This window comes from Nannospalax galili, unplaced genomic scaffold, assembly GCF_000622305.1.
Source record: "Nannospalax galili isolate Female #2095 unplaced genomic scaffold, S.galili_v1.0 scaffold218, whole genome shotgun sequence".
Classification (NCBI taxonomy): domain Eukaryota; kingdom Metazoa; phylum Chordata; class Mammalia; order Rodentia; family Spalacidae; genus Nannospalax; species Nannospalax galili.
In genome coordinates, this window is record NW_008343207.1 from 3,197,895 (window position 1) to 3,214,343 (window position 16,449).

General features: G+C 43.9%; 1 protein-coding gene across 1 annotated transcript in view; it reads right to left on the reverse strand.

Moving 5' to 3' along the window:
• Wdr66 (WD repeat domain 66) overlaps nt 1-16,449 on the reverse strand; it is an 88,523-nt gene that overhangs the window by 39,457 nt on the left and 32,617 nt on the right. The window contains exons 10-15 of the mRNA XM_029566613.1: nt 14,275-14,486; nt 10,806-11,000; nt 9,750-10,000; nt 9,301-9,452; nt 7,822-7,995; nt 6,658-6,842 (exon numbers count right to left, since the gene is read on the reverse strand). Coding sequence (XP_029422473.1) covers nt 6,658-6,842; nt 7,822-7,995; nt 9,301-9,452; nt 9,750-10,000; nt 10,806-11,000; nt 14,275-14,486 — 1,169 coding nt within the window. The remainder of the gene's footprint in view (nt 1-6,657; nt 6,843-7,821; nt 7,996-9,300; nt 9,453-9,749; nt 10,001-10,805; nt 11,001-14,274; nt 14,487-16,449) is intronic.

Genomic DNA, 16,449 nt, shown 5'->3' on the forward strand with positions numbered 1-16,449 from the left:
TTTTTGAGACAGGGTCTCCCTGTAACCCCAGCTGGCCTGGAACTCGCTATGTAAACCAGGCTGGCCTCAAACTCACAGAGATCCGCCTGCATCTGCCTCCTGAGTGCTGGGATTAAAGGCCTGTGCCACCATGCCTGGCTAAAATATTTATTATTTTTATTTCATGTGTATGCCTGTATTGCCTGTGTGTAGGTAGGTGCACCCGTGTCATGCAGTGCCTGCAAAGGACAGAAGAGGCTGTTAGATCCCCTGGAATTGGAGTTTTGGGCGGTTGTTAGCTGCCATGTGGGTGCTGGGATTCAAACCTGGGTCTTCTGCAAGAATAACCAGTGTTCTTAACCGCTGAGCCATCTCTCTAGCCCCTTGTTCTTTTTTAAAAAATGAGGGACAAAGCTGGGCATGGTGGCACACGCCTGTAGTCCCAGCACTTGGGAGGCAGAGGCAGGCGGATCTCTGTGAGTTCAAGGCCAGCCTGGTCTACATAGTGAGTTCCAGGACAGCTGGGGCTACAGGGAGACCCTATCTCAAAAAGACAAAAAAAAAAAAAAAAAAAAGAGGGACCATAAAATTAAATATGATTCAGGACCAACAGAACCTGGATCTGTCCCCAGGCCCAGATTACGTCATGTGGGATGTAGGTACTGGATAATGGACAGAGATTCTATCACAGTCTTTTGGGAGCACTTCACCATGCCAGGCATGGGGTTAGGTAGTCAGGATGCAGAAATGAGTAAGGTGTGGCTTCTCCCACTGAGGCCACAGACAGGCAGGGACAGGAACTGCACAACTGACAAGAGGTGAGACGTGTGGGGAGAGCATGAGTCTGGGAGTCTGGAGTGACATGCTTCTAGGGAACAGTCGAGCTGTGTTTGGAATGTTGGATCAGAGACATAGGGAACATGGAAGGTGTGAGAAATGGGTAGAAGAGAAAGTAAAGCAGTGGGGACAGGAATTGGTGCTGGAAATCTCAGAAGCATCAACAGTGATAGGAGGGGAGCAGAAGGTGGAGGAGGTGATAATGAGAAGGAAGCAGGAGCAGTTTTAAAAGTGATCTCTCTGCAGGAGACTCAGCAATGCCTTCTCCTGAGGCCCTTCCCACATGCTGCCACGTGGACATGGGAAGAGCCCGGGTTCTGACCTTACAAATTATAGACAAAGTTGTGAAAAGATTGGAACCTTTGTACATGGCCTATGGGAAGGCAACATTGTACAGCTACTGTGAAAGCAGTCTCGGAGTCACTCAAATGATGAAACAGAATTTTCAAATGACCCAGAAATTCCAAACCCAGGATTATTCAAGAAATTATATGTCTACATGGAGCACCATACCCAATGTTCATGACCACCACAAAGTGGAAATAATACAAGTGTCCATTACCATCAGTGGGAGCATATGAACAGAAGGCAGTCAGTACTCACAGTGGGATATTAGTCAGCCAGAAAAATAAAGAACTCGGGCCAGGAGTGATATCTATGCCTTTAATCCCAGCACTCAGGAGGCAGATGCAGGCAGATCTCTGTGAGATTGAGGCCAGCCTGGAGCTAGAGAGACCTGGTCTCAAAAAAAACAAAACAAAAACAAAAAACTAAAACAAAACAAAAACAACTGAATAATGTTACAAAGTAGATGAACCTTGCAAACATTTTATGTTAAGTGAAAAAAGCCAGACACAAAAGGTCACAGGAATATGAATTTATATTCATATGTACAGAATAGTTACATTAACCAGACAAGAAATAGATTAGACACTTCCCAGGATAGAGGGAGGTGGGGCTGGGGAGTAGCTCTGATAGGAACCAGGGTTTGTTTTTTCTGTTTTATTTTTCTCATATAGTCCAGGTTGGCCTCAAACTTACTATGTAGCTGAGGATGGTCTTGAATTTCTGGTCTTCCAGTGTTCACCTCCTAAATGCTGGAGTTTTAAAAGGCATCATGCCTGGTTTATGAGGTACTGGGAACCAAACCTAGGACTTTGCACATGCCAGGCAAGCACTCTACCAACTGAGCCACATCCCTAGCCTAGGAACCAGTTCTCTTTGAGGGGATTGGTTGCTTTCTTGAACTGGATAATGGTGATTGATGACTGTATAAGTTTGAGAATATAGTAACAATCATTAAGTGTTTACTGGTTTTAAAAGGGAAAATTTCCCTTTTAGGAAACAGTTTCTGGTACTTAGCTATATAACTACTACCTAGTAATAGTCAACCTGTCTAACAATTTTATAACATTATCTTTTAATTCTGATTGAAAAGTACTTCATATTCATTATAAAAAGGTCCAAACCTTTAGACATTTATAAAGCATAAATCTCTCTATACTCCACAATTCTGTACCTTGTCCCAAAAGAAACATGGGTAATAGTTTGGTGTATAGGACTCAAGGAAACTTTGCACACATAAGATTTTATATGAAGACAGAATTATACTACTTATGCTTCTGTGGCAATTTGATTTATCTTTTCTATCTTGGAGACATTTCTACGTAACTACACAGAGATGATGATGATGATGATGATGATGATGATGATTATTATTATTATTTTGATCTTTTTGAGACAGAGTCTCCTTGTAGCCCCAGCTGTCCTGGAACTCACTATGTAGATCAGGCTGGCCTTAAACTCACAGAGATCCACCTGCCTCTGCTTCCCAAGTGCTGGGATTAAAGGCGTGCGCCACCACGCCTGGTGAAATAACTATCTTTTATTCTTTTTTCCCCCTTTGCTAAAAGCAGCATTGTGTTCCAGTGCCCTGACAAGCCATCACTTAACTAATCCCCTATTAATGGACATTTGGACTGCTTCCATTTGAAAACATAGTTTCAAACAACAGTTCCTTTTACTTGTGTCTTGGCATAATGGTGTGAGCACTTCTGTGGGCTCGATTCCTAGAAGTCAGAAGATAGAAAATGTAACAGAGGATGACAAATTGCTTTCTCAAAAGGTTACACTGATTTACACCCCACCAGCAGTTGGAAGAGAGAGCCTGCTCCCCACACCGTTGTCAGCACTCCACACCATCGATCATTTTTATCTTTACTAATCCGATTTGTAAAAAATGGTATCTTGCTTTCATTTGCATCATTGAGGCTGCTGAGCATTTGCTGTGTGTTTACTGGCCCTCTATGAACTACCTTTTCATGTTCTTTCAAATATTTTTAATGCATTTTATAATTCTTTTGGATTAATCATGAAAAGGTAACTCCTCCCCAATTAAACTGTGGTTATCAGGCTTTTATTATTTCTGCAACTTCTGAGATATCTTATGCAAGGGTCTTTTATTAGGGAAGAATGGAAATGTTCTGGAACTACATGAGGTAATGGCTGCACAACACTGCAAATGTGTGAGAGCACCTTTTAAAATGCTTTATGAACATGATGTTCACCTTGTTAAATTATTTTTTCTTTTTTTGTCTTTTTGAGACAGGGTCTCCTTGTAGCCCCCAGTTGACCTGGAACTTACTATGTAGACCAGGCTGGCCTTGAACTCAGAGATCCTCCTCCCTCTGCCTCCTGAGTGCTGGGATTAAAGGCGTGCACCACCACACCAGGCCCTACACATGAAAATAAAATTTTTAAAAAGAAGGAAAATGGCTTGTGTGGAGCTGGAGAGATGGCTCAGTGGTTGAATACTTACTATTTTTTTAATTTTTTATTATTTTTATGTGTGTGAGAGTATTGCCTGCACATATGTAAGTGCGCCCATGTTGTGCAATGCCCTCGGAGGTCAGAAGAGGATGTTGGATCCCCCTGGAACTGGAGTTACAGACAGTTGTTAACTGTCACATGGGTGCTGGGGATCAAACCCAGGTCCTCCACAAGAGCAACCAGTGCTCTTAACCACTGAGCCATCTCTCCAGCCCCAAGAGCACTTACTTGTCTTGTAGAGGACCTGAATCCAGTTCCTAGCACCCACATCACAACCACCTGTAACTCCAACTCCTAGGGATCTGATGATCCTGGCGTCTGTTAGCACTTGCACTCGTGCACATACATATACACATAACTTAAAATAAATCTTTAAAAAGAGATGCTGTATGCTAATTTCAGATTGACGTTTAATAGACAGAAACTTACAAACACATGGCAAAAAGTATTCTCTTCTCTTTTCATTAGTAAATAACTGATACCAGGAGCTCCAAGCCTGAAGCATGCTGTCCCTAAGTCTCCTGCCCTGAAAATTCAGTTCCTTGAGACGACATTTCTGTGAGGTACTCTTCATTTGAAAGTGTGTGTCCATTAAAGATGGTGCATAAAGCTTCTTCCTGAAACTCCTCTTTACTCTCTCAAGCATTTAAAAAACTGTGCTGGATTCTGTCAAATGACGGTTCTGTCATTTTTCCTTCTGCCTGCTGGAAAGGAACTTTTTGTAGGGGCTGGGCAGGAGTAGCGGCTCATGCCTGTAATCCCACTACTTGAGAGGTTGGGACTGGAGGATTGCTGCAAATTCAAAGCCAGCTACAGAATGAGACCCAGTCGCAAAAAAGAAAGCAGAAAACAAAACAATTCTGGCATTTGGATGTTTTATATGAGATGCACTTCAAAACTATGATCTTGGCCAGGCATGATGGTACAGTGCCTGTGACCCCAACACTCAGAAGCCTGGTCTACACAGCAAGAACCTGTCTCAGAAAAAATAAAATAAAAACCAATCAACCAACCAAATAAAACTATGAACTTCCCTCCGCACCCTGGGCTCAGTGCTGCTGCCGCTGGCTCCCCAGTGGAGGAGCATCCTGCCTTGGTGCTTCTTTCTTGCCACATCAGATCAGATCTGCTGGCTATAGCACAGCTGTGAGTCTCTAGCAGAGGGCAGAATTTGAGAATGGTTCAAGGACTAAGTTTTGTCTTGCCCTGCCTAGTTGGTTGACCAGGAATTATGAAGCCTCCCCAAACCTCAGAAGGACAATATTTTGCAAGGCTTTGGAAGATGATTGTGAGGTGGGCCTGGTGCAAGGATGACACACACTATCAGTGTCCAAGGTGAAGAGCAAATCCAGGGACCACAAGTCTCTGAACCCAAGGCTACACCTGACTATAGGACACCTATGCAGAGAAGAGATGCTGCTCCTGGATTCCACCTTGGATGCCTTGAGCTCAGCCTGCAGTCTCCATGTACTCTTCCTTTCTTGCCTCATGACTAACGTCCTCTGCTCTTGACCTGTAGCTCCACCTCCCCATGACCTCTATATAGATTCCAGAGTTTAATTCAGGTATTCTCAAGTGGAGTAGGTTCATGAACTTGCCTTGTCCATACTTGGACTTTTAATTTGTCTCTGTCCTTCCCTGTTTTCCCCATCTCATTAAAGGTCAATTCCATTCTTCTGGCTGCTTGGGCCCCAATCATCAAGATGTGTGAGAAAGCCCACTTTTTCTGCCACCTCCCTTTTACTCTCTGCAAATCCTCTCCAGACACATCTAGAATCTGACCCCTTCCCTGCTGCCTTTGGGCTCCCATCATCTCTCACCCTCCCTTCTGTCCTGGGACACAAGCCTCGGGTGAGGCGCCCTGCAGGTTGCATTCCCACTCCCACTCCCTGCCCCCATGCTACCCCATTCCACTCCAGCCAAACCATCTTCTTAGCATTTCTCAGACCCCCAAACACCAAACATCAGATCTTCTGATCCTGTCTGCAGGCCTTTTCCTCAAATGTCCTGGCTTACTCCTCACCTCTCTCAGGCCTCCCCAGCTACTCTTTGGAAACAACAGCCCCTCTAGCCCAGGGAACCCTTCTCTTCATCTGTCTTTTCCAATTGTTTTGTACGCCACTGCCACTACACATCCACTCACTAGCTATTTGGTGTTTTAGTGTTATTCCCTCATCACTGAAGTGTCAGCCTCGTGATGGTGGACCTCGCTTTGTCTGTACCACATCTTTAACTAACTATCTGGACAGTTCCGGGCCCACAGAGGGCAGGAACAAGTGAATGTTATCAGCTGAACTTAAAACTCTTTGAGGGCCAGGTGTGGTGGCACAGGGCTTTAATCTCAGCACTCAGGAGGTAAACGCAGGCAGATCTCTATGAGATTGAGGCCAGCCTGGTCTAGAGAGTGAGTTCCAGGTAAGAAAGGGCTACAGGGAGACCCTGACTCAATAACACTGCCCCCCCCCAAACAAACTCCTTTGAGAAGCAACATAAGAAGAATAAAATAAGTTGGGCATGGTGATGCATGCCTGTAATCTCAGCACTCAGGAGGCAGAGGCAGGAGGATCACCTCAAGTTCAAGGACTACAGAGTGAGACTCTGTCTCAAAATAAAAGCAAAACAAAATAAGGAACATCATCAAATAATTAGGAGTATATGAGTAAAAATAAGTTTGTTTGTTTGGTTGGTTTTCCTGCATGGAAAAGGACAGGAGGTTTTAGAGCATCAGTGACTTGTGTTGAGCTCCAGGGTCTGTGTCCTTAATAGATGAATGAGCAACAAGCTCTGGGTCCTTTACCTCAGTTCTTTGCTTGGCTTAGAGCAAGGACCCCAGGTTTGCATCCTGCCTTTGGCACTGCCTGCTTATGTGCTCTTGGGTGAACATAACATGTTATCTGTGCCTCAGTTTCTTCCTCTAAGAAGTGAGGGGGATACTAGTAGCCAGCTGTTACCATGGGGGAGGGCTTTGAAATGGATGTAGACAGCACATGAACAGGACACCCTGGTGCTCACCTGCACATTTTGGTGATGGAATTGAAAAGTTTCACTTTGTAGCCACTGTTGCAAATAAGCAGGAAGAGCTCCTTGGTAAGTGGTGGATACCAGACCATACAGGTGGGGTAGTTGCCCTGGTCAGTGCGGTGAATGTCCAGGACTTCCAGGTGGTCTTTGTAGCTCTTGATAAGATTATACTCTATCTGCAGAGAAGCCCGGGTGGACACATGAGGGCCAGGCCAGAGGACAAGCCCAGCTAAGGAGCCTTAAGCTCAGGGTGTCAGCCTGTATGACTGGCTGGGGAGACAGCCTAGGGAAGGCTCCTAGATTCCACATCTGTCAGTTACCCTCTTTGAGTACTCACAGCAAAGAGGATGGTGGGCTCAGTACCCTAAACCATTGTGCCTGTGAAACCCAAGTCCCTTTGTGTGCAGCCTGTGAGCTATTCTAAGTAGCCTGCCCAGGGACACATAGCCACGAAGTGGTGGAGTTAAAGTTTTAATTTAGGCCCAACTGATCCCAAACCTGAACTCTGACAATTAAGTTCTGTTGCAGCCCTTACCATTATCTTAGGAACTATCAAAATCTCGGCCCTTGACTCTCCCAGATTAGCAGCCTGCTCAAATTGACCCAGTGGTATGTTTTAGTGGACAGGCCAGGAGAGATAAATGAAATAAGGGAGAGAAAAGCAGGCAAGGAAGGGGGATAGGAAGGCAGAAAGAAGGAAGGAGGAAAGGTAGGTGGGAAAGACCGTGAGTGATGGCTTCTGAATGGCCAAGGCTTGATCCTGTAATGTCACACACTGTCCCTCCCATGCTTACCTGTAGTTCTCTATTAATTTTCACACATAAGCAATAGTCTTGCCCTGACCTCTAGACACTTAGGAAGTATTAGTGATTGTCAGCTTTCCCTACTGCACACTGAGAGGTAAAGGCAGCTGCACCTTCTGTGCCATGGGGGACAGGCCCTCCCCCGCTACCCACCTCCCTCTTTCCAGAAGCCCCCATTTCAGGCCCCTGTGCAGTGGCAACTTAGGGATGCTGACTTGCAGAGTTTTGCACTCCTTCGCTGTACCATCATTTTCTCCACCAAACACATGTCATATGCTGGGTAAGATACAAGGGATGTAACAAGAGTGAGGAATGATACTGGTGACCACAGAAAAAAAACTGAACAGCTCACCAAGAACCTGTCTTTCCCAAGGCTCAGCAGTCTGGGGTCATTGCTGTCCAGGTGAACCCCAAACAGGAGGCTTCGAATGCTGTTTTGATGAGAGCGAAGTCTTGCCAAATACTCCCAGACCCTCTGTCCATTTTTGACCACCACCATGTACACAGCCACAGTGAAACTTACATCCTGAATGAGCAAGAACAGAAGTTACTCCCTTAAGAATTACTTAAGAGGGCTGGAGAGATGACTCAGCAGTTAAGAGCACTAGCTGCTCTTTCAGAGGACCCAGGTTCAGTTCCCAGCACCCACATGATGGCTAAAAACCATCTGTAACTCCAGTTCCAGGGAATCCAACATCTTCTTCTGACCTCCGTGGACACTGAGTGACACACATGCAGACAATACACTTATACACATAAAATAAAAATAAGTAAAATATGTTTAATAAAATAATGACTTAAGAATCATCATGGTTTTCAGACTAATTCTGCTTTCAGAATCTAGTCCAAACGCATCTCAGCAGGACAAACTGTGGACAGCTACAGGGGAGGAGAGTAGGGTTATAGCAAGTAGATAAAGCCAGAAGGGGGAAATTCTGATCTGACACTGCAGTCCTGTTCTTTCCAAATTTCCACCCAGTCCTCTATGGAAAGTCAAGAGCCTGACCCTTTTGCCTTTGTCTTCCCTTATCTTTGAAGCAGGATGTCCAGGCTGTGTGCTAGGATAACTCTGGCCCTTATAAGCACTGTATGCACAAGCTAGGGTCCAGGCTGTATGGCAGCATATGGGGTGCCCAGAGGACAGTGTCTCAATGAGGACCTTCCTCCTCACCCCAAGCCAGAATGAAAGGCAGATAGGCCAGAGGGAAAAGTCAGCGGTCCCAGAACATCTTTCCTGAGATCATCACAGAGGGAAGGAACAGAATTGAAAACCCTGGTGAAGGACACTGAGATCAGTGAGGAGGCTACCTTGTCAAAAATGAGCAGAAAAGATGAAGGACCAGATACAAAGAGTGGGACCCAGAAACCCAACAGCCAGCCATCAGGGCGGCAGAATCCAAGTCTGGAAGTTCTGCCCACAGGCAAAATCCTACCTTACCATCCCTCTCCCTTTAACAGCTTTACTGAGATGTGTGTTACTATAATGTACCCATTTAAAGCATAGTCCAATGATGTATTTTAGTATAGTCACACAGCTATGCATCATTATCAGAATTTTCCAAAATTTTCATGAGTCCTGCTTTACTCAGCTTGGTCTCTCCTTTGTTATTTGTTCTTTGGTTTTCTGTTTGTTTGTTTGTTTGTTTGTTTAAGGCAAGATCTCCCTTTGTAGACCCCAACTGGCCTGGTACTCGCTGTGTAGACCAGGTTGCCCTCCATCTCACAGAGATCTGCCTGCCTCTGCCTCCTGAGTCCTGGGATTAAAGCCTTGCACCACCATGCCTGGCCCTCTCCTTTGTTCTTAAAGAAAACATACAGTGACAGCACTTACAGCAGTCGCCATGTACTTGGAGTCATGCGAGAAGCTCACGTGAGTCACACTGGTTCTGGAATATCTGAAAGGCTCTGGGCTTTCGTTTTCCAAAGACATTGAGTCAAGAATGAAAACTGTCCCCTCTGTGAAGCCAGCTCCAAGCAGGGCCCCTGAAATGACAGGCCCCAAAATGATGATGGAAAAAGGACTTTGTTCATTCTAGAAATAGTGAGTCTGTGCCGGGCTCTGCTTGGTGTGGAGGGGGGGAGCAATGAAGAAAACTGAAAATATCCACACAGAAAGTCAAGTGAGAGGCCAGCCATCTTGGGGAAAGCACTCAAGCACAGTGCGGTGAGCGGCTGGGGTGATGGGCTCCTGGGGCGACGGGCTCCTGGGACAGTAATGGTCATGGGCACAAGCCCTGTGGATGTGTCTTGGAACTGATGGTACACTGGGGAGTGAAATACCTTCCGGGTTGTAGGTCAGACTCTGGACTCCAAGCCCCTTCTCAAAGGCCCTGCTGAAAAGGTACTTCTTCTTTTCGTAATCCCACACTTTTATCATCCCACAGATACTACCAACAGCGATCAGGGGTTGGTATGGGTGGCAGGAGATGGCACACACAGCATCCCTGGGCTCTACGAAGAGCTTCTCAAGTTTGGTGCCATCTGCCGTTAAGTGGTACACAGTGGCATCATATGTTCCAATGATAAAATCCCTGTTTGCCAAGGAGAGACCCAACAATATCAGTGTTTGCAGGGAATGGGCATGCCAGCTATCCTGCCTCTAATTGCACATGAAACGCCTCTGTGGTCTGTAATTTGGTGACATTATTAACCTAACATCTCCAAAAATACACCACCAATATCCAACAGCCTCCATTTGCAAGTGAAAAAAGCCCACTTTCCTACATGTAAATTGAGTCATTAAGTATGCAGATGGACAGTCAGTTGTACAATTAGCTAATCTACACATGCAAATATTCATTTGTGTATGCAAATATGAAGTTGGGTGCACACATACAGATGTGCCTATAAAGACTGCAAGGGTAATTAAGCAGATTCACAGATAATTCAGTCTTGAAATGTTATGGCTATCAATTATCCAATGCCTTTAGCCTCAGTGACTAGGACAAGCTCAGCTCTAAGAGGCCAACACATGGTCACAGACTCCAGGATCAGTGGAGACAAGAGCTCAGGGGTACAGGCTGCCCAGCTTCCAGTTTTTAAGGCTTCTTAATAGTAAAATAATATTTAACTTGTTTTTTAAAAAAAATCTAATACTGATTGCAGCCAGCCAAAGAGAGACATCTGCAAGTCAGGTAAAAAGATGGCAGGAAGGCAAATTTTCTCTATTTCATATCCTAGGAACAAGAGGAAGCTTCCACTGTGTGCAAAGTAAAAAGACATCAGTCATTTTTGACTATCCAAATGACTAGATTCACTAACAACTTAGCAGGGCTGGAGGGGTATCACAGCCATTAAAGGCTAGGGCTAACAACCAAGATATCATTAACAACTTACCTGACAACAAAAAGGTCACCTTTTAAAGTGCAGTCTGCAGAGAGGTTGGATTTCTCTGTTGGACGACTTGCTGAGGTCTTTGAAAAGGACAGAGTCCTTATGGCACTCAGTTTGAAGTGATTGTACCAGTTAACTATGGATAGAGTGTGATCATAGAACTTAATGTTACCCTTAATGTCGCCTGTCACGATGTAGCTGAAATGGAAGATAATGTTGCTTTGTTAAATAGCAGCAATGGCAAATATTAAATACCTGGTTACATCAAGCTCTGGACGCCAGGCATTGCAATGCTTCCTGCAATAGTGCCTGGTGAGGCTGCTTTTACTCTACCCCACTTCACAGCTGGAATATCAAGTCTCAGAGAAGAAGCGTACTCAAAGTCTAGGATCGCCAAATATGGCAAATGAGAGTTCAAATGCCCGGTTAAATTTGAATCTCAGGTAAATAATGAACAATGTTTTAGAAAAAATATATACCAAATACCACATGAGACATACTTATACCTATCTGGGGTCCTCAGCTACAGCACGAAGGGAACGCCAGTGTGCCTACAGCAAGGGGCAGGCACTCTGAACATTCTTCCCTGCTCCAAGGTCAGCCACTTACTATGGTGGGTAGCAGTGATTCACATTCACTGCCATATGACTACCAATGAAAATGGAGAGCAATCAAGAGGCCCTCCAAAATCACATGGACTGGCATTGGGATACAGTCTGCTTTATAGGAAGCCACTGCTGTTGGAACGGTCATAAAACCCTGTCTGGTCATCACAGCAAAGGTGGTGCTGCATGACAAAACAGCTTTTATTTCTAGTCCTCGGATCTGTCCCAAATGAGATTTTTTAGGACTTTAACACAATTCTAATCACAGGGGGAGAAAGGGAGTGGATTTTCTCAGATATTATGCAGTGAATAAATGAGATTTCTGATTAATAAGCGAGGCGGGTGGGCAGAGTAATTGGCTAGAATTGCTTTCACTGCCCTCTGCTGGCTAGAAGTGGCAAAGGTGGACAGGTGTTTCAGAAACCCTTTCTACCCTCTCACTAGACTTTATTCAACGTAAGAAAGGGAAGGGGAACCTGCTCTTCAAGGGCCCTAACCCCCAACTAACTAAAAGCTTACTGCATTGTCAATTTGCAGTTCTACCACGTCTTTTCACATCTCTGTGATGACAATTCAAATCTCTCTTTGTGAAAGCACACAAAGATGTGACAGAACCCCTGCACCAACAGAGGTGGATGAAAGCCTACGGACTCTGAGAAGGCCATGGGCAGTGACTCCGGCCATCTGGTAGGCTCTTAACCAGTAGACATTTTCCCACACTTCAGGAAGTTCTCTAACACACTAATGAAGTTGCTGTTTACCTAGGGCTCCTCATCAGTTTTGCAAGCCTTGTCTCACAAAATCCTCATAAAATCTGAGAAGGATCATATCCTTATGACCATTTTACAGATGAGAAATGCAGGCTCAGCAAGGTTAAATCCTTCACTCAAGGTCACACAGCAGAACGAGATGCAGTTGAAATGTGAACTCTATTCTATTGGAGGCTTTTAATGATGCTGTCAGTCTCCATGGCCTCTCAAAATCAGAGTTTTACATTATTATTATCATTATTATTGTGTGTATCTCTGATATGTGTGTGCAGGCAGGCATTCGTGCCACAGCCCATGTGTGGAGATCAGAGGACAACTTTGTATAGTCAGTTCTCTCCTTTGACTTTACAAAGGTTCTGGGGATCAAACTCATGTCATCAGAGTTTCAAGGCAAGTGCTTTTACCACAAGTCCAAGAACAGAAAATTTTATGACATTCTAAAATCTGGGAGCAGTGGCACATGGATGAAAGTAATTCTAGCACTTGGGAGTCTGAGACAGAAAAACCATGAGTTCAAGGCCAGGCTGGGCTACACAGTGAGTTCCTGTCTCAAAAGGCAAAACAAAAAAGTTCTGAAATATTTGAACTTATATACTGTGTAAATATTCTTCTGAAACCAAAAATAAAGGTATTTGAGTCTTTTTTAATATTTATTTTTATTTTTACTTGTGTGTGTGTATGTGTGTGTGTATACCACATGTGTGCGGGTGCCTGTGGAGGCCAGAAGAGAGTGTCAGATCCCCTAAAGCTGGACTTACAGGTGGTTGTGAGCTTCCTCATGTGGATGCTGGGAATGAACTTGGTTCTTCTAGAAGAGCAGCACTTGATCTGAACTGCTGAACCATTTCTCCAGCCCCTTGAATTATTTTCTTAAATTTAAAGTATGAAAATTTGGGGGCATGAAATAGGCTTTAGTATCACTTTTGTTTCATGAAACATGAAGGATTTTTAAACATGCCCATGATACGTATATTTTTTAAATCCAGTTAGTCTATCTAAAAGACTCCGGAATTGCAAAACTCTTATCTGTAGGGTGAAAAGAAAGTCTTTGAATGGTGAATAGGAGATGTGAAGGAGAAGTAAAGGCAAGAGTAGTTAGCATTATAAGTTCTAGACAGGGAACCAGAAAAAAGAACAGGGCAAATTCCACTGAAGGAGTACCCCAATTGCCTCACCCTGCATCCCTGTTCAGCATGGAAGAAGCCAGAGGGGTCTGCATCCTGATTCCCTATCGGCAATTTGGGTAACCTCTTCAGAGGATGGTGTGCTTAGAATAGGAGGTAAGAATTAGCTAGGCAGTTAGGGTAAAAAGACCCCAAAGAAAAGTAGCCAGTTTCTTGGCTAAATGTCAAAATGTCTTTGGGCCTCTTGGCAACTATACTCTGTTCAAAGGCCAAAAATGTCAAAAGTATTTGGGAGCTTTTATCTAATCCCTAAAAGATTTTAGGGCTACCTCTTCAGAAGGGGAGAATGTTAAAGTAGCAAAAAGTCCCATTAAAAAAGAAAGGAAGGAAGGAAGGAAGGAAGGAAGGAAGGAAGGAAGAGTACATGAAGTTGTCAGAAAAAAAGTGATGGGGAGATATGAGAGGAATTAGAGGGGAGGGCATGGGCATGGATTTGGTCAAAACACCTTAAATGCATGTATGAAATTCTCAATTCTTAAAAAATTTATTGAGAATTTCATACATGAATATAAAGTGGTTTTTTTTTTAATCCAGTTAGTACAAATAAGACCATAAAAAGAATGAATCTGACCAGGCACGGTAGCTCATGCCTTTAATCCCAGCACTTGGGAGGCAGAGGCAAGTGGATCTCTGAGTCCAGGCCAGACTGGTCTACATAGAGGGTTCCTAGTCAGCTGGGGCTACAAGGAGATCCTGTCTCAAAAAGACCAAAAAAATCCCCCACAAAACAAAAGAATGAATCTACCCCATCCTGATCTTGGATTCTCAGTTCTTTTCCTTAGAGGCAGTCAATGTTGCCAGCTAATTACAAGTCTCCCCAGAAATATTCTCTCTATATACAATATATGTACCAAAAGGGTTCTAAAGTACTTTTAAAAATCATTCTGAGCTCCTTTTTAATTAGGTTAATTACCTGTCAACTGTGGTGAGCACAGTGATGCTCTCCTTCTGTAAATGAACCAGCTTACGAGGCTTGATAAAGGGAAAGTTCGAGGTGGAGGAGGATGGAGGTGGGTAGTATATGTCCCAGACAACCAGCTTCCCTTCCATTGTCGCCGATAGTACTTGTGTTAGGTTCAAGTGAAAGACTGACTGGCTAAATTTTCCCACAAGTTTGTTGAATGTCTGTTTCAAAGACAGGTTATAAGTTAAAGTTGGTAATAAATTTAAAATAAAACATGTATCAAAATGACATTTTATAACATTATGCTGAAATACAGTAAACAAAAGAGAGAAAGAAAAGAAGAAATGCCTGAAAACCATCTGTGGATTGCCACTGAAAGTTCAGGCCGTTCTGAACCCGAGTGTTCACCAGGAACAAGTGAAAGGCTAGGTGTTGTATTCAAATAAACTGTTTAAAGCAACTGAAAGAGGTTTAATCACTGTTGAGACCTGGCCAGCTTCTTTCATGGAGGCTTCAGAGACTGGAAAACTGATTGTTATGAGAAGAGTGTGCTCTGGTTGAAAAACGCAAAATAATCACCCTGACATCCTTTGATCACAAGGCAGAGTTGCATCACTAGAATTATTTAAGCATTTACCATAGAAATGATCTGATAAGACTCCTTATTAAATGTGTGCTATATGCAATAAACAAGGCAGTAAGCCATCTTTCTTACACAATGTTTCAGAGATGAAATGCAGAAAGAACCTAGCGCTGTGAGGCAATCTCTCCATGAGTTTACGGGATGAATGAGTGCATGAACAAGTGAAATGGCAATCTGTTGTACAACAGCACATCTGCTGACCCGTTCGTTATGCAGAGAAGATCATAAGGTTTGTCTCCTGACTTGAACACGAAAGCATCAGCAGAAGAGTCCCTGGCTAAGAAAGAGGCTGAGTTCTAAGAGCCAGCGCTGCTCTAATACAAGGCATTTTTATTGTTCCAAATAGCAATGTTTATTATTTGCAGATTCTGTGTTTGCCAATTTGCCTACTTGACCTTTGTAATCCTAAAAATCAAGAGAGCACTTCCACAGTCATTTGGGGATTTGTGGATATACAGACATAAAAACTGGATTCCCGCTTTTCTGGCCAAGGTCAAATAGGTTGTGCTATATTTCCACTTGCATAGTGAACAAGTGTCCTCTTGTGGTCTGTTGAGTGTCATGTTGTTGACATTTTTTTTTTTGATGTGTTTAGTTGGTGATTCAGTATTTTAACCACCTGCCCCCTCCCAGAGCTGAAGTGCTGTCTGGTGCCAGGGTCAAACATAAGCTGTGACGTACCTGGTGGAGGAAATATGTGTCTTACGTGAGCTTCATTCAGGCAGTTAAACTTCCTTGTGAGCTCCCATTAATAATGTTAGGATAGGACAGGTGTAACTCAAAGTGGTTGCCTAGGTTGCTTGAGACCCTAGATTCAATCCCCAGATCCAGGGCGGCAGGGGGTGGTGTGGTGGACTTAATAAATAAAAGTTATCTTTTCCTTCCTTCCTTCCTTCCTTCCTTCCTTCCTTCCTTCCTTCTCCTTCCTTCCTCCCCTTTTTTTTTTTTGTCTTTTTTTAAGACAGGGTCTCCCTGTAGCCCCAGCTGGCCTGAGCTCACTATATAGATCACGCTGGCCTTGAACTCCTGATCCTCCTGCCTCCACCTCCCTAGTCCTGAGGACTATAGGCACCCACCATCACACCCAGTTTATATGGTGCTAGGGATCAAACACAGGGTTTCATGCATGACAGGCAAGCACTCTATCAACTGAGGCCCAGTCCCAGACCTGCAGTGTTATATCTTAAGTAAGGTATCTTCTAAGCAGGAGCCCACATAAAGCAAGGTTATACACTGATCAGCTGAAAACATGGCAGAGGCTTACAGGAAGCAACCACATCTCCTCAGAAGTAAAATGCTTCACTGAGTACAATTCATTCTCTGCAAACTTTAAGACATATCTACCAGGAGAAAGGACAGCTGACTGTATTTTTCACACTTTCATTTGTAAAAATAAAGTTTGTAGGCAGACACAATAATCTTTTCTAGGAAGTGTTTGTTTCTGTTGTTTGATGGGTTGGTTGGTTTGTGGTCCTGGGGATTGAACCTAGGAAAAATAATCTTTTCTTGCATCCAATCATCTCGTCTATTTTTTTCCTTTT